Consider the following 26,867-nt stretch of genomic DNA (forward strand, 5'->3'; position numbering starts at 1 on the left):
CCAAAACAGGGAAGTGAAAACAAAAATCACAAAAATAAGTGCTGCAAAAATAGTGTGCGCTCTACTCATAAGAGCTAACACTCGCATCTTGATCAATCTTTGTCAAGAAAAATGTAAGCACTGGGCACACTTTAACTCTAATTCCTTACAACTGTCCTGAGTAGGTACTATTTTAATCTCCACTTAAAAAATGAGGCATGGAGAGTTAACATTACTTGCCCAAATAGTGGTAGAGCTGGGACTTGGATGCAGGCAGCCCAGGTTGTGGGCCACGTTATTAATCACTCAACAACTGTGGCCTACAGTGCAGTGAGTGGGAGCTCTGGGGGGTCACAGGAGCCCAGAGAAAGAGGGGTGGTCAGGAGAAGCTTCCCAGGGAGGTGATCTTAAATTTAATGGAAAGGTTATGAATTCCTGCTAAATTATTTTAAATTACTACATTAATGAATAATTTATAGAGGTAAATTGTCTTAGATGCTCTTTATGTTATTTTTTTGCAATCCTAGAAATATAGTGATTTTTTTTTTCATAGTGCATGATTTTCTTCAAGTCATTAATTTGCCTTTATGGGCTAATAATGTCCTTTAGGAAGGAGCCCTGTTTTGTTAAAGGATTGATTCCCAGTGGCTAGAAGAGTTTCTAGCACTCTATAAATATTTAGTATATTAATTAACTAGTTAATAGCAACAAAGTTAACTATAGACCAAGATCAGTAAGACCCTAGACAGAAATAGGTATAGACTAATGATATTTGAGCTCCAAAAACAAGAGTGCTTATTTGTAAGGATATAAGGCAGCTATTTATAATGTTGTTTTGTCTTTACTTTTTTATCTCTTATCCATGGCATCTGTCACTAGCAGCATGAAAAATTGGCATATGCACCTTCTGAATGTGCTGCACTGAACTGTCTGTGCTCAAATAATCAAGACACATATGTTCATCTTCTCTGGGACAACACAAAAAATACAAGATTTTCAGGGTCAACAGTAACAACCATCTGAAGTTCATCATAGGGTTACAAAAAGGGCATAAATACTATCCTTTAGTAGCTGATAACAGGAAATTGGCTTTCTAATATTCATTCATCTTATTAAGGAAAATGCACATATGGGTTAGCCTCACTTATACACACGTGGACACATGCACATACACACAGATGGAAATGACCTCTTTTATTAACAAAGTGAGTAACTATTTAAGTACCTCCCTCTTCCTTTTGCCGTTGTGAAGTAATGATTCTCAAACCTAGAGTTTTTACTCTCTGAGATTCTTGACAGGCTCAAAACACCCCCTGTAGTACCCTATTGCTAACCCACTCCAAACATACCTCCTTCTACATCCTAAAGGCACTCATTTGATCTCTGGATTCTGCCATTAACATATAGTTATAGAAGATCCTTGCAGTGTCCCTGCAGGTCTAAAGACTCATTGCATTACTCCAAGGACAGGAACTCAAAGATGTGGGACTTCTTTTAATGGCTTGGGCCTATAGGTTATGATTTACCAAAACCACCACAGTCATTTTCTTCACTGAATTAGCCAAGGTTCTCCAAATAAACAGAACCAAAAAGATGTATTGAAAGGGAGGGAGAGAGGGAGAGAGGGAGAGAGAGAGAGAGGGAGGGAGGGAGAGAGAGAGAGAGAGAGAGGGAGGAAGAGAGGGAGAGAGGGAGACAAAGATTTACTTTAAAGAACTGGCACACATCATTGTGGAACCAGCAATTCTGAAAAGTTCTAAAATCTGCAGGGCAGGCCAGCTGGCTGCAAATTCCAGCAGAAGTTGATGTTGTAGTCTTCAGTCCAAAGGCAGTCTGGAGACAAAATTTCTTCCTCTTGGGTAAACGTTAGTCTTTTCTCCTAAGGCCTTCAACTGGTAAAATGAAGGTAATCTGCTTTACTCAAAGTTTACCGATATAAATATTAATCACATCTAAAAATACCTTCACAGTAACAGCTAGACTAGTATGTGACTGAAGAACTAGGCAACACAGCCTAGCCAAGATGACACATAAAATGAACTATTACATTTACCATTATCCTGGTCAAAGGTTGACAGCTCTGAACAACTGTAATTTACTCATACACTTTTTGGAATCCCCAACAATCCATTTGAAAAATGCTTGTTAATAAGTCTATAAAGAAACTGTAACCTAGTGGGTAGCAAAATCTTCCAAAATATTCAATCCTGATTTATAAACTGAGACTGTCTTGATTGTGTAGTAACAGATATAATTTGGGTCATGTACATAAAATAATTTCTTGGTCAAGGAAAAGAGATGTTGCTTACTGTGTTAGGACATGCTCAATTATAGAGCTATTACCACTTTCCTGTTTCATGGCAGTGCCTTTTGAGTTAACATCTCTTGCTTAGTGTAGTAAGATAAATAATTGCTCCTCAAAGATATTCAAACCCCAGACCTGTGAATGTTACCTTACGTGACAAATGGGAGTTTGTCTGGGCTCCTATATCAGAATGCTTTCCTTTCCCAAAAACAAGTGTTCTGTGGTGATTATCAATGTTTAATGATACAGGAGCTAAGTTTATAACCAATATGCTCTACTCGAAGACACATGTTCTAATTTGCCTTACTCCCATGTAATAGTATTGCCAGCAGCTACCCTATCAACACCCACACTTACACTGCTCAATGGCAATAATCTTTGTCACTTTTCTAATGAATATTCTTTTGCTTTCCAACTTGTAACTTCATGCTCATGAACCTGAATGTTATCTTAAATCCAACTCTTTCCTCCAGAGCCTACACAGTCAGTCACAATGTCCTGTTAACTTTTCTTTTGAAATGTCTGATATCTCTGTTCTTTTTGTTTATTTTCCCTGGCATCATTCTAATTCAGACCATCAATTATCTCTCCTTCCTCCTGAAACATTCTTCTAGAAGGCACCTGTAATATGTTTCACCTTTCTTTCCCATCCATCCTTGCAAATAGGTATTTTACTAGTCATTCTCATATTTCATTTTCATTCTATGTCTGTATTACATAAGATGGTGCTCCCAAAGGCATCTTAAAGCTCTACCCAGTTACTTTATTGCCCAAAGAACTGCCCAGATTTTTTCCTTGCCTTAATTCATTTTTATTATCAAAATCATTTTTAAAGAATAAATCTGTGCTTGAGACTACAAGAAGTTCCCCCAAAATGCTGAATAGTCCTTACTAATGAAATCAAACATCCTTGCTTGATACCTTGATTTAATGCCTGTTGTGCACCATTCCTTGGATTTCCATGTGAGACAAATCAAAGCCAGTGGATAGCTTTCTACCTGTAAGGCATGACCTTGCAGTAAAGTGGCTACCCATGAGATCCCAATCCATCCCATCTTGTTTCCACATTTCTGTTGTTCCTAGTTTCCTGGCTCTTTCTGGGCTCTTTCCTGGGTTCTTTCTAAGTTTTTTGTCCCTTTGCTGTCAAGATTCAGCAGACTCAAAGTTGGTAATTTTCAAAAGGTCTTTTTTTTAAATGAACACAGAAGAACAGACTATAATCACACATGTAGAGACAAGGAGTTTCTAGAGATTTCTTATTTTAACCCGAGGTTAACCACAGATTGGCTGGACTGGTTGAGCACGGAGCAACCCCTTTCTTCATTACCTCACCGCTGTCTGGGTTTGATAGTGGAAAGTGGATCATAAACAAGTGGATTCAAATGCTGTGAGATTTACCCTTAATTGCTGCCAATTCCAAGAAGTTCTGATGAGAACCACACCCCATCCTTTTATCCTAACCTCACCTCCAGCCCTGGGCTCCTCGCCCCCAGGCCGCTCATCGTGGCCTCACCGCCCGCCTTGGTCTTGTTCTGCATCTCACCCTGTTTCTCCCTGGCTGCCCCTGGCCTTGGTCTTGTTCTGCATCTCACCCTGTTTCTCCCTGGCTGCCCCTGGCCTTGGTCTTGTTCCGCATGTCACCCTGTTTCTCCCTGGCTGCCCCTGGCCTTGGTCTTGTTCCGCATGTCACCCTGTTTCTCCCTGGCTGCTCCCGGCCACAGCCCTGGGTAAGGAGGCGTTTTCCGTCATGTCCTCAAAGGCGCCTCCTCCGAGCTCAGCCCATCTCGCCCCAGCCCGCTCCTCACGCGTCCGCTGCTCTGCTCTCCCCATTCCGGCCTCGGGCCTAGCGCCCTTGTCCCGCAGCCCCGTTCACTAGCCACCACGTGCCCTCCCTTCCTCTTTCTCCTTCCCCTTCTCTTTTTCTCCTTCTCTTGTTCCTGCTGCTGCAAATTTTCCGGTGGTTTCTGTTTGGGTGTTCAGTGAGCAATGAGCTTTTTCTGGATTCAAGATTACACGCTCCTTGTCAATTCATCATTCTGATATTTGCATATCCAGAACATCAGTCCTCCAGAAGTCTATTTTTATAGTTTTACAAAACTCCCAAATCTTAAATATACATTTACCACATAAATGCAGAATTTTTGCTAAAATTTAAAAATATGTATATATGCCACTCAAAGGAATTCGTATTATCTGAGAACAACAGAGTGAGGATTCACTTTCATCCCCTATTTTTCCTGTTGTTTTGCCTGAGCCTGAGAAGGGAACATGAACAGGGCAGGATCGAGGCCCTAGGGCTGTTCTTTGTACCTGCAGGGTGGTTCCAGTGTGAGCTCTGACCGTGCCCGGGTTGGATTTTAACGCGTTGGGCCCGAAATACGGAGAGAGCCAGGGAGAAGGTCTCAGGGGTCATGGGCCTGGGCGCCCACAGCTTCCTCCTTCAGCCCCGCACCCTCAGGAGCAGTCCCCAGCTGCGAGCATCCTGAGCTGCGGGGAGACAGGAAAGAAGGCACCAGCCTTTTGAGAATGACTGGCCATGTTGCAACTGAAACCTATTCCGAACTCCCTCTCCAAAAGGAAAAAGGAGCCTCTAGATGATTTTAAAGTGCAGTTGATTCTCATTATTTATTGTAGTTTTGTTCTGTCAAGTCACTGGATGAGGGAATGCTGAACCACTGCTCCCAGGAGAAATATAGGGTCAGGTTCCCGCCAGCCTCTGGTCACAATTTTGTCAACTGATCAGTACATAACTGTGTTTCATGTGTGTTTCTATTTAAAGACACATTATTTAAAATATACTTTTGGTTCATGAATATTGAACTCCCCAAAAACGTTAGAATTCATGCCTGAATAAAGTTTATCTAATACACTTATTTTTTCATGGAGCACATCACAGCCTTCTTGTGCTTAGTAACTCTAAACAGCACTATGACAGGGGGTGACTTTAAAAAACAAAATCACCAACAAAAACACAAATATGTGGAAAATGTGGCACTACATCAGCCACAAAAAGGCCACTTGTTTACAGTCAAATCAAGAAGCGTCGTTCAACCTCAGCTGGGAATGTATACTCCAGGTGACTCAAAGTTTTCACTGCTCTGCACATGTCCACTAATGACTGGAGCTATGCCACAAGTATTGATTTGGGGGTACAGATACATTTTTATGAGTAAGCAAATTTTCAAAATGGAATCCTCAAATAATGAAGATCAACTGTACTAATTTATGTGAAAAAATACATTGGACCTAGGTTTAACACCTGATTGAATAGATGTTACTATCCTCATTTCATGGTTCAGGAAATTGAGACAGAAAGTTCAAGTAACTTGTCCAAATCATACTATTCATAAATGCTGGAGTTTGGATTCCATCCATGTAATCTTGTTCCAAAGCCCTAATATTTAAACACTAACTACACAATATCACCTCCTAAACGAAAAAAAAGTATTAAGTTTTAAATTTTAGGGTTTAAAATAATAAAAGGCATTAGTTTTCATTTTATTAAGATGAAATCAGGATTCATTTGAGTATAATGCTGATTGGAAATTTAACTAACTAAAACATTTGAGAAAAGAATATCTGGTATAAAGTTTCTTGAGAAAATTAGCAAGGGACATACAAAATAGATACAAGCTTTAATTTTTTTTTCTTAAATATTTAAGAGAATGTTTCAGTAACAAGAATGCAAGTGCTAAAATTAATGAGGTGAATACAAAATTGAGGTTAATACTAATGTGTATATCTATGAACTTCCCACTTGTATATTTTATGTAATATGAGAGATAACAAAATGGCAGCAAAGGGCTTTGATGGACCATTATTCCCCTTGTTCATGTAATTTATATTATCAAGGTTTTAAAAGTATGATAACCTTGGCAGTATGTTTTGTTGTTTGAAATTCTAAATGTGATTATTGTATATGTCTGCATACATGTGCATACATGTGTCTGCATACATGAGAGCAATCGGACTCATCAAAGCAGCAATATTCTGTTTTACAGATCCACAGAAAAACTAAATTTTCATCAGACCCCAAATCCTATGATGAAATGACTAAAAAGTATTACCTTTCTTCAACCTTCCCAAATACTATGGTCTTTACTCCTTTAATTGCTATCTGATTAGCATCCAGGGAAAATTACCTTAAAACCATCAGTGGCATGGTTTCTAGCTCAGAAGGATGTCAGAAGTCCTAGAATTCTGAAGCCAACCCTCAGTTTTATAAACAAATACACTGAGCTCCAGGGAGATGAAGGAACTTTCATAAGTACCACAAATTTCGTGGCTGGTGTTAGAATTCGTATATCCTGACTCTTTATCTTCTCTTTGCTGTGTGCTTCATTGCTTTGTCTTAAAGTGGCCACCTGGTCATCCTATTTTGAGTGATTAAATATTTACGATTCCAGGTAATTTTTGAAAACAAAAGGATTACATGGTCATGTACTTCCAGTTTGCATACTCATCTTAGTTTTAAATTTTTAAAGCTGATATTCTAACCTTGCATATATTCCCACTTTATTATTCTGGTGAACCAGGTTAATCTCTTGAAAGCTTTGGTTTGATTACTTTAATCCAATCATTGCCCATCTTTGAGAGGGATCACCTTCAACTGTTAGAAATGGCTCAGCACAAACAAATATGTGACTCAGTTTCTTGACTATGTGCCAACTCTTCTATTTATTTTCATTTGAAAAACTATTGAAATGGGATTTTCCTTGAAAACTATCTTGCAGATATTTAATTCTGTTCTCCTTAAATTCCCATTTGACAGATGTTGGCTGAACAACTAAAAACTGAAACTTTATTTTGTCCCGAAAAAAAAAAGTCAAAAGCAAATTGTCCAGACCTTAGTGTGAACGATGGCTTCTTTATTTACACTTTGGTAATAAAAAGAGTTGATAATGAATCTTGTTTAATTAAATGAAAATTGCCATAAATTGAAGCAGAGGTACACTGCAGATTAAGCATATTTTAAAAGGTGTTTTACATCTTCTTCAGGAATCTATTATTTTAATCAGATAAGTAAGATTATAAACTGTTTGTAAAATAACTAATTTTTTAATTCAATAAAATGATAAATATCTTTAAAAACATTAGCAATCATGTACTCTAGATTTATATTAAGACTGAAGAACAGCAGGGGACAGCAGGTAATACTCCCCTGAGCCACAGGCACCTTATTTGATCCACACTCATTCTCTGACACTGAATGAGTGCCCAGGAGAGGGGTTAACCTCCCCAGAAAGCTTTTTTTAAAGGACTTCCTTACTTTATGCTATTTACGAGTATACCTGTTCCAAATACAGAGGGACCCACTGATGTCTCAAATTCTCATAATAATCAAATCAAGGTGAAAATATAAAAAGTGTGATTTTATAAAATGTATAAGTCTTAAAAACCCAAGCCAGTTATTAGTATTAATCACACTTTGTGGATATGAGTACCTTTATATATATGAATTTCATACATGTATTAATATAATATTATATGCACATACTGAGTATATTTAATTTGATGTTCTGCAAAAATAATGCTATAGAGATCATGAATTAATTAACATTAAAATTACTAATATAGCTTCTGTGAATCATTTCAAATTTTGTGAAAGGTCAATTCTGTCATATTTTAATTCTTAAAAAACCCTTAAATTAGAAGCATTTTAGTTATTGACCATGTACATCAGCAGGCTGAGCATTTCTTACTTAATGAAAATAAGCAGGCAAAATAATCCCATTTAGGGCAATGAAAAGGACTGCTGTTAATGATCATTTGGGCAGGTTCACACATTCATTTTATAAAGGGACGACTATTATGGGCCAATCTCAGGATGGTAAGTATTTTAGGGTAATGAAAAGAATTAGGGATCACAAGGTTGGGACAAAGATGATTTAGGACAAGGGTGCTTTAAACTATATGATGCAGAAAGAGAAAGGGAAAGAAACCAACATTGATTGAATGTTATGTTCCAAACACCTTCCTGGGCACTTATGTTAAGTCGTTTAATTATCTCAGGAGCCCTGCAAACCTGGATGCGAAGGCTGGGCTCAGACAACTAGTAACTTGCTCGAGTTCACGTAGTGAACAAATGGCAGAGCCTACTGAGTCTAAGCCCGCGCTTTTGTAGCTTTCATTCTGTATTGCCCAAAGGATATGAAGATATGGGAATTTAGAGGAAATACATTTCACCTCAACAGAAGTAATGAACGAGGCTGCCTTAGGAAGGAAAGAATACTGTCCTTAGAGGTCTGCAAGCAGTGCCTAGAAGACCGTCTAGGAACTCAATTCTAGCCCTAGGTAGGAAACTGGAGAGATGTCCTCCAAACCTCTTTTATGTCTATAACTTCACAAAACATTGGAGTGGGTTAATGGGTTTTAAGCTACCACTACAAATAAAGAAATGAAAAATAAAGAAGCCGACCTTCACCCCTGTGGTGCCTATAGTCAGCAGTACAATCTGAAATCAAGAGAACTTCCTCTCGTGTGTCAGAAAACATGGTTCAGAGTATCAAGACTATTAAGAGATGTTCCCTGAAAGAAATAGGACCACTTGTCATAGTCCTTGTTACTGTTTTTAATGTACAGAAGTAGAGAGATTCTTAAAGAAGCATGTTGGTTTTCTAAAAAATATTACCTTAATCTTGATGAATGTACTGACTGCGGAGGTTGGTGAGATTTAAAGGTGAAACTGTTCTTATAACGATTAAATACTTATTTAATAAAAACATTTTAAGCTGCATTGAGAGTGATTTAAAAATTCACCAGAATAGCAATGTTTAGGATCAATGCATAAAACATTGATTGTCAGTTGATAACGTTTTTGTATATTTTATGGTATGGCAAAGAGATGACGAGGGGCATGTAAAATGTGATATTATCCTGCAAATATTTTTCCTTATTTAGCTGATTTAATTACATCAGACAATTATACTTTATAATGCATTTTAATGCAAATAAATATAAAATTGTATCTTAAGACTTTTTTAAGAAAATACATTTTTTTATTTTGAAAATTGATACCTACCTCAGTTTCAGATTTCATAAGCTTATCTTCATAAAATATTTGATAATTTTTAACCTATTGCACATCATGTAAGAAGGGATCAGTGCATTTATTATTGAAATATGACCATAGATTTACCTATGGCCATTTAGTTCCAACACATTTTGGAGGATAAAATATTTTCTTACAGTAAGTTCTTAATGTGTCTGGAAGGCTTTGGTTTGTTTCCTTTGTTTTCTGTTAAAGCGTATATACCTACAAACTAAATTTATTCAGGCCTGAAACACCCAAGTGAATTGAAAACTCAAGGTTTAATTTCCTTCTCTTTTCCTTTTTTGCCTGTCTGCAAAATAGTGAAGAGGTAAAAGGGAGCAGATTCCGTTTTCAAAAACATTATAAGTGGCTGTTTTCATTGCTTTAGAATTTTGCTGGAAGAGAATTGACTTTTGCTTTGAGGCCTTTGTTTCTGTTGCTGTAAGTCTTCCCTTTGCTTGCTCCCAGCAATGCCACAGCTATTAAAGGAAGCTAGTGTGCAATTTCTATAACATATATTTTCCATTTAGGTGTGGAACTGTAGAATAATAGCAAACTTCCATCATCAGTGTGTGTGTGTGTGTGTGTGTGTGTGTGTGTGTGTGTGTTTTGTCATTGGGTCAGCCATTAATATTTATCACTTTATAGTTATGCATAATTAATACATGTCTTCTAATTGATACCTAAAAAGTAATTAGCTATAAAATCCTAATGGAAATTTCCAAACTGGAGATGTTTATAAAAATGTTTACCTATATTTTCTGTTGCAGTTACTTTTTGGAAAATAAATTTCACATAGAAATCTAGTATAACCCCTCCAGGAATTTCATGTTCATTTCAACTTCAGAAGGAAGCAAACTAGACATGGCAGTAGAAAACACAAAAAGGTTTTATAGGTGAACTTAGTTAATTTTGTTACTTAGTGTTGGCTAATTTCAAAGTACAGTCAAAAGGAGTTATTACAATATGATGGGTTTTTTTGCTACATTTAAGAGGTTGACCTGCCTTTCTAAATTAAACTTACCAACAAGTAAAAGTTAAACATTAATCCTAGTGAGAATATTAGTTTATATATATTTTAAGATGAGAAATGGAAGGGGGAGATTCTATATTGCTAAAACCACTGATGGTTTTTTATATGTAAAATCACATTAAAAGTCTGCTCTGCTTTGTGGGAATTACTTTTAGGAGCAGATTGTGTTTGACTTTTTCTTGTGAGATCGCAGGTACGGGTGGGTGGAGGAGGGGGAGAGAGTAACCAAAGAATTTATACGCATATATGTACGACCCAAGGACATGACAATGGTGGGGAGAGGGACTGGGGAGGGGGATGGGACGGGGTGGAATGGGTCATTGGGGAGAAAAGGGGACATCTGTAATATTTTAAAGAAAAATAAAATTTAAAAAAAATTTAAAAAATATATTAAATTCTATTCATTCTTATGCTTACAGATACTCATTTCAAAGAACTTCCAACTCTTCTCCACTGTGCAGCAAAATTTGGCTTAAAGAACTTGGCCATTCATTTGCTTCAATGTTCAGGAGCCACCTGGGCATCTCAGATGGAAAATTTGGAAGGTTCAGATCCAGCACATATTGCTGAACGGCATGGTCACAAAGAACTCAAGAAAATCTTTGACGACTTCTCAGTAAGTTTCCACCCCATTTTATCTCTAAAGCTCTTTTTATAAAATGAGTGTGTGTGTCCGTGTGTGCTCACACACACAATGCTTTTTTGAAAATGATGCTACTGAGTAGCTAGGTGGTAGTTTCTCTGTCCTGAGTCATTCATTGTCTTAAAAAACATTTTGCAAGATTAGTCAACTTATTTTAGTTTTGCCATAAACCAGCTCTGATTCCACACTCCCATCCCTACATGCCTTTTTTGAAATTTATCTGGTTTGTCCGGTTTCCATATAGCCTGTTCGATATTGGAGAAGAGATAGTGAGAAGGAAATAAAAATCTATTATCATTTTTCTTTTGTTCAAAAGTCTAAATAAGACGTTATTAGGTACAAAGTTCATATAAACACTCACTTTGTCTCTCTCTTCAGTTGTATCTTTCTAGTTTCTACACCCTTGGCCTATTCTCTCATATTCTGCGCTTCCTACCCCTACTAATACATATACAATAAAAAAGAGAAGGGAGTATTTATTTCCCCATTTAGAGTCCACAAGGACAAAGAAATCATGATATAAAATAAATATGGTAAAAAAAAAATTTTAAAGGCATTATTAGGCACATAAATTGAGATCAATAATTATTAGATTAAGGGAATACATTTTGATAATCATTCAAAAAGTCTACCCCATAAAAAGTTAATTCATGTTGCTTAAATTTGTTTCTGATCTATGATTCCTTTTCTCTCTTTGTTAAGTCCCAGTTCCTTATTATGCAGGTTGAAGCCCCAAATTTCAGAACACTCTTGGATATTTTTGTGAGAATGCAACCAAGGGAAGATTTTGAAGGAAGGGATACCACCTTAGTATATAAAACACACGTGTGCTCCCATAATCAACTTTAGAAAAGCAATAATTTTCTGTTTGTAACAGAAGTATGCACGTTTTGCTCAAAAAAAGTGAATTGGATTTCTGATGGCTCTTAGGAAAATGTTATAGGACAGTGGTTCTGTTGGTGAATTTGTCAAAATTTGCATTCTCATAAAATAAATAACTTTATTGCCCGTGAATGTTTAATATAAAACATTGAAAGCTTTAAGTAGCCTCTGATCATTATAGCATTTATTCTGATTATTAGATTAAGTCAGTATGATATTAGGCTTCTAGAAATCACTGGTATTTGTGATTTCTGGAGAACAAAATGACAACTAATGTAACTCCCCCCCCCACTTTTAAAAATTAGCAAAAAAAATAGTTATCAGAAAAGCATGTATATCATTCACTATATGGGATTGTAATAGAATATATTTGTCCTGTATTTAAAATAAATACAGGACATGAAGTTTTATAACAAAATTATTAAACTACTGGATTGATTTTTATTCTATGTCCTTCAAGTATGGAATAAACATTATTTTTATTCCTGGAAAGAATTTAGATGGTGTTTCTTATATATCTGATGAGTGCATTCATTTTAGTAATTAGCCACTGTATGTTGTCATTGGCCAGTGCAACATAGAAACGTGGCATCTGTCTCAGGTAAGCCCATGACTCAATTCAGCCTTGTGTACTGTTAATTCAGTACATCCCAATTCTCTCCAACCTTATTCTCAAATTTTTAACCACTGGTGGACTTCAGTTAAATTCCCCTAAGTCTTTAGTACCCAGGGTTACTTTCTAAGATAAACCCTGATTTTCAAAGAACGATGCTCCCACTTGTTTCTCCAGGGAGTACTCAGCTTTTAACAGACACAGCCCGATACAAACTACACATGCTTCATAAATAATATAATACTATATAATAATGACAATAGATATGGCAGTAAGTACGAGTGAAGGGTTGGATGGATGTGGAAAATTCTTTCTCTCTCTCACATCCTTTAGGTATTTGTACCTCTGCTCCTGCAATACTAGCACTAACATAATTTGGATACTATCATTGTCTTTAAGTGACTGTTCACTCTTTTAATGGTTGTGTTCAATTTTGCAGAGTTATGCTTGATAATTATTCTATGAAATTTGTTAAATGATTTTATTTTTTCCATCTCTTTGTAAGCTCTTTACATTTTGCCAAAATGTTTGTAGTAGACATTATAATTATAGGTAAGATAGATCAGTTATCTTGTGAGTGTTCTCCTGTCAGCAAGGAAGTAACTATAGTTGCTGCAAGGGACAGCAGATTTATAAGGTCCTTTCATGGCTATGGATACTTTAGGGTACAGTAATTTGCAAGCTACCAAAGGCCTTTGGCTAATGTGTGGTTAAGGGAGTGAGAACATATGTAGTAGGTTGTAACACACAAGGAAAAATGTGTTTCCTATTGATTTATTCTTCTAACTACTTTCTAATTATCAATTTTATTTCATATAAATCCAAAAGTCGTACCTTAGTAGTGAAATTATGTGATATAATCACATGTTAAAATTTTATATTATAAATTATGGTAGCTTTGTCTTTTTAAGAACATACCTAAAGCTGGTAGAGAAAAAAATATGCAATCTCATTAGGCTGTTAAGATATGTTACTGTTTTTTTAATAGTATTTACATAGCTTTAATGTTATAATCACATTCTGATAAATCTAAGATTGTCACATATACATTCAAATTTTCCATGAACTATTGTTTCAGAATTATTGAAAGGATTAGATGCTCTTTCATGTTTGAGGTTTACAATCCACCAATGAACCTTACTTCTGTACTGAAGAAATGTACATTTTTAAATTCAAACATATTTTGCCCCCAGCTGACTTACTGATTTGCTCAGTTCTTCCTAATCCCCCATCAGTGAAACACTGTTCATTTTAGGTTCTCACAGGGAGTTATAATACAGTGAATTTGGTCATTATTGAATGAAGTGGGTAGAAGGAAAAAGCCTCATGAATTTTAAAAACAGAGAAAAAAAAGAGAACCATTAGCATGCAATCATAAACCAACAAGTGCCCTCTATATCTTAGTGTTAGCTATGTGGAGGAGGGAGAGGAGGAAAAGAAGGAGCCTCAAATCATATTTCCTTATGACCTTTTTCCTTTGAGAGGCTAATAATTTGTACACAATCTATGAACACAGCCTCTTCATTATTAATGAGTTAATTTTCATGTTTTGATAAAGTTTTCTAATTAACACCTACACTTCTTTCATGTTTTCAGTATTGCTAATGATAACAATACCATATATTTCTATAATCCATAAGGTCTTTCAAATAAACTACTCAATTTTCAGTTTCTGACAATGTCTCCTGGGAGCATTAATGTGAAAGGTGGCTAGACAAAGAGCAAAAGCTTTGGTGTTTAAATCCACAATTGGATGTGAACCACAATTTGCTTAACAGAATTCTTGAGGAAATCGCAGACTATTGTAAATAACAAATAGAAATATTAAAAATTAATTCATTCCTATAAAAGCAAATATTTTCAATCAAAGATACCTGAAATATTGAAAATAAACTGAAAATTGGCCACAGATTAAGAGATACTTTGTGATTTAAGATAAAGCATACAGCAAAAATTAGAATATGTTTTAAGCAAAATAATAGGTGATATTTTCTTGTATTATCTTAAGCATGTCATTTCATACATCTCCATCAGTTCAGAAGATTTAAAATGATTACATTAATGTATAAAGAGGAAGGAAAATATATGCTTCTCTGTTGGGTCCCTATAGAATTGCAGAACCACCCAATGTTTATTTAAATTAGGAACAATATCCAGATGGTGTCTTCTTTCTTCTACCATAGTGGTCACTTATGTAGTTTGGTGTGTATGTTAATAAGATCTTAGTCATAAATAATCTACAGTTGAATTCAAGAAATAAAAAATCATTCTCCCATGTACTTTCTCTAGCTGGCTTCTGACTGGAAATCTTTCTATTGCTCAGGTTGGTGATGGGAATCCTGTGACATTTTGCTCTCATTGACTTAACTAGACACTCTGTTTGCCCCTGTGGACAGTGCGCTGGTGTGTGTGTGTGTGTGTGTGTGTGTGTGTGTGTGTGTGTGTGTGAGAGAGAGAGAGAGAGAGAGAGAGAGAGAGATTGAGAGAGAGAGAGAGAGAGAGAGAGATTATGTTACCTTCTAGTGTGTCTGACTGGCAGACAATAACCATGATCTTTTTCAAATAAATGGTAAAGGGTTTGGAATGAAGGTGCAGAGGGGTAGATGTTGAAGCATTTAGAGTATCCCTAATGTAAAGCAGTGATTGACTGACTGGTGTAGAGAACCAATCACTCAGAAGACAGGCTTTATGGGTTTAGGCCAGTGAACATTCACTCTTATTGGCCCTTTATTTCTGTCATCCTTAAGATTGCTCATTTGTTTTTTTATATAGTTTTGTTCTCTAGTAGACTGTTCCATTTCATTTAGTATATATTAGTGTACTTATTGAGTCTGAGTGGTGGCATATCCTTCTTTGCCTATGTACTTTTTATTTGTTATAAGTCTAGAGGCTGATCAGGTGTAATGGTTCTCTTCCCTCCCCCTTCAAGCACACCAGAGGTGCTCAGCATGTATTTACTCACTGATGGGGCAGAAGGCAAGCTTCAAAATTAAGGACTTATTTGATCTCACTTGCATAATAATATTATTAAACAGACCCAATGTTTTAAATAAAATAATTGCTCATATCCTCTATATATTCAATATTTTTTAAAAACAGAGTTTTAGAGAATTCCTAGGCAAACAGCCAAACTGCTGTCTTCAGCATGTATTTTTAATAGGCTAGTCTACAATGAATTTTAGAAGACTGGCCTTTGTTCAATATTGATGTTCTGTGAGAATTGAAGAAACTGAAACAAGTCACATAACTGCACACATTACAAATTCATGTCTCAGTTAAGCTTTTGGAGCTACTTAGCAATCTCTTTCTAAAATCCCATTAAATGCACCATAGTGGCTATTACAGAATTTTACTTTTCTCCAAGTCCTCAAACTCGGTTTTGATGCCCTAACTCTACAGTTCTAAATATCCTGTTAACTCCCTTAACTCCCGTCTATTCTTTGTCAAATTGTCCATTTTCCTCTACTTAGAGGCCTTGAGATTCAAACAGGTCTGGATTTGAATCCTAACTTCCTCAAATACCAAGTTTTTTTCTTTGGGCAACCTTTGTTTTCTCTGTTTCAGTTTCTTTATTTGAAAATTGGAAAAATAATTTCTTACAGGGTGTTTTTAGGCCTTGATGAAATAAATGTGAAAACATTAAATATATAGCAGATCCATTAGAAACAGTTTGCATTTACCTTTTTTCTTTTGATTTTTTGTTGTTCATACCAAATACAGAACCCACCATCAATCAGACCCACTCTTTCGTTTACATCATTAATCTCTGCCATTAAACTGACTCTTCTCTGAACAAATAGAAAACATAAGTGCGCACATACACACACATTCCCAACATCTCTGCTTTCTCTTCAATCTTGTTCTCAATGGCAAAATTAACTAAAAGAATGGTCTACACCAGCTGCCTCTTCATTTCACTCATTTCTTGCCTCCTAATAATCAAAGGTTTAGCCCACTACTAAAGCTTCTATGTTAAAGTCCATGAATAATCTACCATATATCAGACCTATTGGATTCCTCTCACATGTCCTTTGGCTCAAGCTTTGGCAATGGTTTTCTTGACCCTACCCCGTTCCTAAATCTCCATTGGCCCCTTGTGACTTCCTTGTCTTACTCCATCAGCTAAGATTCTTTCTACACAGTCTTCTCTTGTGATTGATAGCTAAATCATTGTCCTTAATCTGGACCTTTCTTCTGACTTAAGACTCTGGTTTCAGTTTGCAAGCTAAAAATGTCCACATGGATATATTACAGCATCTAGATCTCAGTATACCCAAATATCTTTTTGCCTCATCACAGTTAATGGCATAATCATCTGCTTATTGACTTAGTATAGCCCATGGACAGGAGCAATAGTGTGGTGAAGGCCTGGGGAAGGGGGCAAAGGGGGGTAATGAGGGGGACATCTTTAATACTATCGACAGTAAAAAAACTTGAAAGTCATTTTCAATTCTATTAAGATAGTCACAAATGTCATTTATGGAGACTAATTATGTGCAAACCCTCTTGTTAACACTCTAATCCCATTATCTCATTTAAGCCTCCAACATGCATATGAGTTTACCCGTTCTCATTTTTCATATGAGGAAATAGACCTATAGAGATGAAGTAATTTGCCCAAAGTCACTCAGTTAAAAATATGTCCAACTAAACTTTGAACCCAATTTTATAACCTCCCTCTCCTTCAAACAACTCCCATCCAGACCATCAATTCGGTCACCATGTCTCAACAGCTATACTTAACTATAATCTGTTGTATCTGTTCCCTCTTTTTTATTCTTTTATTCTCTCTGTGGTTCCCTTGGTTTATATATCATTTTCTCTCTTTTGGTCTGCTTCCCTGAAAGGGCCTCCTAATAGGCCTTCCTCCCAATCTTTGGGCATCAAGCCATCCCATATCAGGCTGCCTACCAAGGACCCACCATAGCATAGCCCAGCCCACCATTTCAGCCTCATCTTTAATTGCACACCTCAGTCACCAAAGTCCATTTGTCCTTTCTTCATTACCTTATTTTAGACTATTACCTTGACCTAGAACTCCCTTCCTCCTAACTAAAATATTCTGATCTCTTAACCATGCCTAAATCTCAGTTAAAACTCCCATCTACTCCAGGAAACTTTCAAAGAAAGAAGCTATAGGTGTGTATCTCAATTGCACACCCCTAATTTCTATTGCAAATTTTAGCATAATCTAGATATATTGTGAGAGAGAAGCTAAGAGCATGTGCTCTGGAGCCATCTGCCTGGGTCTAAACATTTGCTCTGTTATTTTCTAGCCACATACCCTTGAATAAGTCAGTTGCTCTTTCTATGCTTCAGTTTTATCAACTGTACAATGGAGATAAATATGACACCTTTTTTCATAGCATAGTTATGGTTATTAAATATAAATACATGTAAAAAATGTACAACAACCTGACAAATAATGAACACTCAATAAATGTTAAGTATTATTAGGTATTGTTATTCTGTTATTCCTCTTGGATGACACTTTTGTAGAACTACGTGTAGTTTAAAGTAAATACTGGTGAATGTTTTTTATTTTTATTTATTTATTGTAGGGTTTTTTTTCCTGTCTCTCCAATAGATTATGAGTTTCGTGAAGGCAAGGTCTGTTTTATCTAATTTACCAGAATATCTCCAGTACCTAACATAGTTTTTGGCAAATACTATGGGTTCATTCGCTACTTATGTGTTGAAATGAATCAATCATCCAATCAGTGTTGATTTTGTCAACTTCTCAGTTCCTGGAGGCAAGTACCGTGCTCTGTTTATTCCATATTTTCCATAGCACCTAGCATGATGTCTTCCAGTTTGTAGATAAGGAATGTTGAATAATAACAATAGCAAAGACTCTTTTCCTAAGAAAATATTTGTAAAAGCATTATTTAGGTAAGTTCAACCAAGATCATGTCAGCTATGAGCAAAGAGTCAGGAGGCTGTGGCTAGAAATAACTGGCAAAGATTTATTCAAGGGTTTTGAGATATGAAAATCAGATCCACAACCAAGCAATGTCCAGTGTGTTCCAAATAAGGAAAAAGAGCTGGGAATTTTTATACTAAAAATACTTCTTTAGGTAGAATCAGTCCTGCATTTTAAGCCTCTGGATTGGTCCAAGATGGTAAGTGGTCTGGATAATGGATGTTGGGTGGTTCTTCCCGGGTTATCTATAGGGTATATACACAGGGTTTCCCCAAAAATGTAGACATACTTTGAATAATTATAAAGGCAGTATTTATTAACATACATTTCATTTTCAAAATTTGATAGAATCAGCTGTTAAAGTATGTGTACATTTTGGGGGGACACACTGTATATATCCAGGAACTGATGCACAACTGAAAAGCTCAAAGGTAAATTCTCAGGCTAAAGTAAGACTAGAATCATTTCCTCCTGCTTCTTTCTTCTTGATTTTAGGAATTTAGCAGTTTGACTATCATGACTCATTTTATTTCTTTACCCTCTCTTCAATCAGAAACCAATGTTACTTTCCTGTAGTTGTTTAAGCAGAGTGACTCTGGAAAAGTAAAATTCAGACAGATAAACGCTAAAAAAATAAAAATAAAAGAATTCAAGTAGTTTCCAGGAACTTACCATTAGTGAAAGAGACATTTAAAGCTGTTCATTATCACAGCAGAAGTACAAGTGGTTTTGATCTTGGCAAACAGTCTGGTGTTTTAGTGTCAATACATACATTTAATCTTTTTGAGACTCTCTGAAAATCCTCCACAAACAACTTTTTTCTTATCCGTAAAACATTATCCATTGCATTTTCCCATCATTTATCTAAATATCTAGAGCTATTTTGTGATTTTATTTTAATATCTTCTTGCTAAAATTTATTTTCTTAGAGATAGAATATCTAGATTTTCCAGTTTTCTAATTTGTAAAATATTTGTTCTGGCAATATTAGACATTAACATAGCAAGGAAATGATAAAGTATGTGCTTGTTATTTTATTGCAAATGGCAAGAGATGAAAAGAGATTATATACTTCTGTTGTCAATATAAGAGAAGTAAGCAGTTTCATTTCATATGTTATTGTCCATTTAATAAATTATGTAGCCAGTAACCAATATTGAGCATGAGAATGCTGTTTATTGCATTTTCTGACTAATAAGCATAGTTACTATGAATAATTTAAATAAATAATTTCAAAAAGAGGAATTATAAGTACCATAGATTTTGAAGAACATTCACATGGAAATACACAGCTATGAAAATATCCAAGATCAGAATGGAGGTTGTTTTGACTTTCCTGACGGTGAACATTTGCCAAGAAATTATGAATTGGCTGTTCACATTAAGTTTTCTGATTTAAGATCTTGAGATTAGTGGTATTGTTCCTATAATATTACTTGAAAAGCATCTCAGTCTTTATCCAGATCAAGTGCATTATTTTTGTTTCATGTAGATCTGACTCAAGAAAGAAAAAGAGAAATCAAACTAGCCTTTGTTGAGTGCTTCTCTGTCAAACATTGTTCTTTGTGATTTCACATCACATCCTTACGCTAATCTGTGTGAATTGGGTATTTTTACTATTTTGCAGATCAGAACTTCAGAAGCTACCATTTGCTTGGGGTTATGCACTAATCTAGCAGAGCTGTATTTCTCAGCTAAGCCCAACTATTTTCCATTTAATGCTTTTTAAACTACTGCCTTTTTCTGTCTTCCTTCAAATTGTATACCATTAAAGTATTATCTTTCATTATTCAACTTCAGTATTTATATTCTGGTAATACACAAATATTTCTATAACTCTGTTGAGTCTTATATGAAAAAATGTATTATTGTAAGCATTGGAGCCCAGAAACCAAAGAGGAGGCAAAGCTGCTTCTACATGTATTAAAGGGCTAAAATTAAATTGGGAAATACATTTAAATTGGGATTTTAAATTATTTCCTACTATTTTGAATTTTAAAAGTGACCTGTGGAAACAAATATAGAAGACTTTTTTTCCACCTCAAAAACAATTATATAAGAAGGAAATGAATATTTTATCCTGTATTATAGCATAGAGTAGTTAGTTAAATGAAAATGATGTCCAATGGAACAGCATGTAGTCATTTTTGTTTGGAGTGAGACTTGCCTGTAAAAAAAAAAAAACCAGTTCTGGGATTTGTAGAGAAGCACATGAATTTAACTCCTGATTATAATTGCATTTTCATTTAATGGGAAAATAATATTTTTATGTAAAAGGAAAATATGTGCAATAATTTATCTCCTTAAATTATGAATGCTTAAATCTGAAGCCCCTCGGTGGCAGTGTACTCAATGAGCAAAGTACCTCAGGCAAAAGAAAGTCTCGTTGGTGCAGAACTTGTTCATGACAAAGCAATAGCTAGTGACTCAGCAGCTAATGAAATAGATGAACATAAAAATGTTCAAAACATCTTCGCAAATATTAAAAGATCCGGAAATGGAAGGCAGCATCATAATTGTAACAATTGCAATCACATGAAATTTTTCTAAAGAAGAAGATAAAGCATGAGCAGAATTTTAAATAAAAGCATTTAATGGAAAAACATTAAGGATGCATCTGGGTGAAAGGAATGGAATGTGCAGTTGTGGGGAGAAAGCTGAGAGAGCAAATGTAAGCTCTGACTTGGACCAGAAAACCTAGTCATCTTATGTAATTTTTTATAAGATATTATCCTTTGACTTGCTTACAATAGTCAACAGGAAAAACCATGTGCCTATTTTGTAAAAAAGCTTTAACATCTAAAATGGGATTTTAATAAAATATATGTCAAGAAATGTTGTTTTTAGAGCTCAAAAGAGTTCATTCACACATGTATAATAGGTATTTAAAAACACAGGCAAGAGGATTTTTTTTTTTTTACTAAAAACAAATGTGAAAAATGCAGTGAAATAAATCTAAATGCTTTTTATTCTTTTAATATTATTTTATAGAATAATTATCTCTTCTAAATGTTTGTCATTTTTTATTGCTTCAATGGAGAAAAAGATTAAACAAAATCAAAAGCAAAAAAAATATATATATATATGATTGCCATTTATTGGTTGGTGTCTTTGGTTGTCTGCAGAATACCATAAAGTAAACCACCTTGTAAGAGAGAGAGAGTGAGAGAGAGAGAGGAAAGGAGAGAGAGAGAGAGAAACAACACTTGCCTTTTAAAGGAATCTTCATTATTATTACAGTCCAAATTATTATTGGTAAAAATAAAAGTAACATTTAAAAATAGAGTTGTTAACTTTTAGTAACTTGCATTTATTAATAATCAAAGCACTTGACATCTGTTAAAGATCTACTTTGCTTTCCTGTCATTTACTTATATAGGTACTTTTCTAAGAATTTAATGTGGTTCTTATCTCTTATTCAGTTCTTATTCTTTATGTATTCAACTTGAATATATAAACACGTTGTTGACATTTTAAGAACAACATGTATAATTATATATTCATTTTAATTTCTGAAAATAGACACAGATTTTATTTTCCTTTCTTAAAATGATTAAAATATGAATGCCACTTATAAGTTAACATCTACATTGTAAAGAGTTCAGTACATCAGAAATTTCTTATCGGTGAATTACTTTTCTATGCCAAGCTGAGGTTTTGCCCTTATAGAATTCAATCTGATTTTATAGAGATCCTGTCTACCTTTTTATAAATATAAGTCAGGGCATGAAATCTGAATAACCTGAATAAAGAATGCAGAAGACAAAATTCCATGGTAAGTATATGAATCTAAATTCCTACTTTCTTTTATTTAGCATTGGTATATGTGAAACCAATAGTGGCACAGAAATAAATTTCATATTTGGTACATTTCAATGAGAAAATGCATTTATTTACATTTTTCTTTCAATTTAAAAGTAATGCATGGTTATTTCAGAATATTTTAAAAATACAGAGAAATATAAAAATTATTTATACCTCTTTAAATATTTTAATATGTTTCTTACATTGATCTTTGGAAATTTAAATGACTCAAAACCCATTAAGTAAGAGGCTCTCCGGTTTCAATCATCCCTAGAAATTTTACACTAATAATTTCTCATGTTGTTTCTATAGCAGATGGTTCCATGCTCTGGCTTCTTTTTCATACTACAGGTTCTGGATGGTAGCATCTTTCTCTCATTCTTCCAGTTCCCAACAGTGCTGACCCTTTCCCTAGATCCACACACAGACACCATTCACAGAAGACCTCTGTGTGAGTAGCATATTTTACTAAAGGTTTAGGGCCATGGAGGTTTAGTTTCACTGGAGCAATGACCTTGGCACTAATCCTCACCAGTATTGATCAACCCCTTTGCCTCCCAACACTCCCCTAAAACAAGTCTTACTTGCCTTCTCTTGCAAATTCCCAAGAGGTTGGGCAGTGTGTGCAGTTTTTGTAAATTTATGTCCTTAAAATATTATTTTTCTTCTTCCAACAATTTATCAAGGAATTCAAAGAAAGTCTAAGAGGAATCCTGGTGTCAGCTGTTAAAAATATGTAGATTTGCTATGCATTACTTTTACAAATTTGCTATGCTGCAAAAATATTTTATATTATGTAGTTTTAATTTAAAATTACATTTGATTCATTTCTTTATTGTTACATATGCCTTGTAAACTTGATAACTTAATTTTAATAGAAGTGTAATATGAGGTAAATCATTTTGGGGATAACCCAAGTGGTTGCTGTTTAGACTTGTTTTCCGTCACCTCCTCAAAAGGGTCATCAGAGAGGAATCACTGAAAACTACGCTTGCATCTAAAAGGTGGCATGGTCCTACCTGAAAAGTCTAAGAGGATTTGAACCAGTTAGGGACCCAGATGATGCTAATCAAGAGCAAGGTAACAGATGTTGATGAATCAGGGTCACAAGGAAGGCCCCAAGATTGGGGACACGTGCTGAGTCGATAGAAGCAGGAAGTGGCTGAATTTCCTTCCCTGTGGACAGAACATTTCCCACATTTAAGTTCAGCAGCTCTGCCTTGGACTCTTACAATTCTCTCACTTTAAGGCTAGAAGGGGTTTCCCTTGATAAAAATTTCCTTTCCTAGTTAGGATTTAATACCCTTCTTATAAAACTGATATTTACTTCTAGGGAGTAATCTCAGACAGACTTGATGAGAGGAAAGAAATCGTAACATTTAAGAGCCCTAAACAGCAATACTTATTTAATCCCTTGTTGTGCCGCTTTGATAATGTTCGGGCCTAGACAAGCATTACCACAGACAAAGAGGAGAGGGATTCAATCTAATGTTTACTTGATACTGTTTCAATATGATATTTGGTTAAAAAGTGAAAAATCCAGTTAATTGATGGGTTGCTTGATACCAAAGTTTACTAGTTATTAATTAAATTTTGGTGTAAATATCTTAAGTTTTAGAAAATGGAAATACACAACAAATATTCTCTTTGTTTGATTTTAGAGCTTGCCTAAAATGTGCCCGTTGAGCTAAAAAAAATCAGACAAAAAGTGTATAGGGGGAAAAAAAGAGGAAGAATGGAGGGACAAAGTGAGAGAGAAAAAAACAGACATTAGTAAAACAGAAGAAATGGGTGAGGCAGGTGTCTGTGGTATTTCTGCCCACCCAGTTATATGAAGAAAACTATTTTTAGTTAAGCATTTCTTTACACATTATCTCACAGGTTATATGTTTAATACAACATATAAGAGACAGCTTAATTAAAACTGGAGAAAATGTGATAGTGATTTTCCAAATTTAGTTTATCAACTGTGAATTACTAATTGAGAAAACAATGGTGAATAGAATGACCATTAGGAAAGGCATTTCTCCTGGTCACTAAACCCAGTGAACTGCTTAAAATAACCTCCCCCTGAAATGGTGTTAGTTTGGTTTAACAGAGCCAAGCAAAAACCCCATTTGTAATTCACTGTAGGAGCTATTCACAGATGTCACAGCTGCTGTTTTCTCCCTGGGTTGCTACCTAATAAATGATTCATATTTTCATAAAGTTCCTAGAAGAGCTAACAGTATCTGTACATTTTCTCTTTACATATACTCATAATATAACCTAAAAAAAAAAAAAAAGTTTTCCTGGGTTCTTATTCCTCCAACAGAAAGAACCAGAAGCAACAGTCAGGATAACACCCAGCAGTCTCCAGGACAGCATAACCACTGGGGGGTAAAGGGGCAGCTATCACTGGGAAAAGTATCTAAGAGGAGCAAAATATCTGAACAGTCCTTAAATGGGTTTTTTTCCCCAACTCAAGCGCTTATACAGCTATTGTATTACCAATTTATGTCACCCTGGGTGAAACTAGCTCTAGTAAAACTGCAACAAAGAAAAGATTTTGTAATACTGATGTAGTACATATTTTATGTTTCCAACTTCCAGAATCTACACAGTGTATTGTCTCCATGATTTAGGTTTTCTGCATCAGAAATGCTATTTTCTCATAAAAAAGGGTATACAGACATTTCTCACAATAGAGGTAATCTGTCATCTTTCTTATTCCACAGTCTGTTTTCTCCTTTACTTCAAAATTGTTGTGAAGTAAATTTTTTACCCCAATTTTATAATCAATATTTAAAACTTATTGTTAAAACAATTGTTTCAAGAATTAATGGCTTTTTAAATAAACCTTAGAGGACACTTTGTCCTCATAATAGCTGAACTCAGAGAAGTAATGCCTTATCGATAGTTCCAGGCAGAGGAAAATCTCAGCGTTGGAGGAGATGTCATAATTTCATTCCTAAATAAGATTTATCTTGCAATATTTCTTTGAATATCTATTCATCTTCACTTTTTGAAAAATATTTTTTATGCCCATGGTAATCCCCTCAGTCTACAATTTCAGCTCATCTCCTGCTGTCCTAATCTCAGAGTATATAGAAAACAGTTGGGGTGGCAAATTCAGTCACAGCAAATGTATATTTCAGAATTTATAATATCTCTGCTCTAACCTTCATTGTTCCAAATGCCATAGCTTCTTGGAATGCAGCCATGGTATATGAGAACAAGCAAGAGTATTATTTTGATTACCCATTGGCTTAGTAAGTGGTGACTTTAATGCTTATTAAGTTAAAATTAATTCACTACCCATAGGTGACAAGGCAATTCATGAAAGTAATAGAGGGAAACCATATATATTTGCTTATACTTCCTATCCAACAGAGATCATTAATATATCAACATTTTTTTCAAGATTGAAACAGCATCTAATTCTAAAAGGATAATTCGTTCTCTTTGATATATTTGCTTCAGATACAGACAGTGCACAGTTTTCTTACAAGGGTTACACCCCTGCATAGGTTGTCTAAATTGTTTCTAGTTCCTTGAAGTGATAAGTTTTAATAATCTTTAGACTTCTGATTTCTCAGAAACCTTCCAAACTTGAGTTCCTTTGTTTTTCGCTGGCTTCTTTCAAACCAATTAGCTTGGGTAGAACACAGTAGTCTAGAGCTGTCACTTACAAGCCTGTTGGTCAAAAGGAAATGCAGTTTCACTGAGTGCAAAATTAATCACAAATGTTAATTAGAGCAATCGGTATTGACACCACAGCTTTAGAAAGTGGACCTCATGAAATAAATACAATGGCATTGTGCTTTCAGAATGAAAGTATGCAAGGGCAAATTAATTAAAATTTCAGTGGAAAAGTATGTCTTAGGAATTCTCTATTAATTGGCTCTGAATTTCAGTCATTCTTGATGCTTTAGGATAGAAAAGGGCATGTAATCTAATCCAATGTAGACAGACTATATACTTTTCTATTGGTAGTGTGATGTAGAATCTACTTTAAGTTTATATAGAGGCCTCTCCATGGACAGATTATATATGAGAAAAGTGTATAATATATATGTATATATATATGGAATTTTCATTAAATAGCATAGCTCTGAGCAAGCAACATGATTTTTTTTCACCTCTCCTTATGTAGGAACACTTTCCTTGTGATATATATGAATGTGAGAAATTAAGGATTCTGTCTGACTTATTTTACCTCCAAAAACATAGCATAACAGGAAAATAGATGGAATCAGTTGCAGGCTGAATTCTGGATTTGTTTTAAATAATTAACTCTTATTTGAGCCAGAAAATCAGTAGTCTCTCCTATTTTAATTTAACAAATCCATTTATTGATTACCCCAACAAATATTTTTTGGGTACCTATTAGATGCCAGGTATTATTCTAAACACTGGATTTTAAAACAGACTAAAACTCCTGCCACTTTGGAACTCAGACTCAAAGGATAAAAAGACAGACTATAAACAAATAAAAAAATAAAACATATAATATGTCAGTGGACATTAGTTTTTAAGGCCAAGAAGATGTGTGGTGGTGTGTGGAAGGAGTTGGGAGCAGTTTCGAAATGAGTAGTTTGAGAAGTCTCACTGAGAAGGCAGCCTTTCTGTAACAACCTGAAAGTTATGAAATCTATGCAGATATCTGGGGG

The 26,867-nt window shown here is 35.1% G+C and overlaps 1 protein-coding gene across 1 annotated transcript in view; it reads left to right on the top strand.

Moving 5' to 3' along the window:
- The window catches only part of BANK1 (B cell scaffold protein with ankyrin repeats 1), a 306,359-nt gene that overhangs the window by 125,899 nt on the left and 153,593 nt on the right, over positions 1–26,867 (top strand). Inside the window, exon 8 of the mRNA XM_081154901.1 lies at positions 10,770–10,966. Within this exon, the coding sequence (XP_081011027.1) occupies positions 10,770–10,966 (197 nt within the window). The remainder of the gene's footprint in view (positions 1–10,769; positions 10,967–26,867) is intronic.

The sequence above is a fragment of the Miniopterus schreibersii genome (assembly GCF_964146895.1).
Source record: "Miniopterus schreibersii genome assembly, chromosome: 1".
Taxonomy (NCBI): Eukaryota; Metazoa; Chordata; class Mammalia; order Chiroptera; family Miniopteridae; genus Miniopterus; species Miniopterus schreibersii.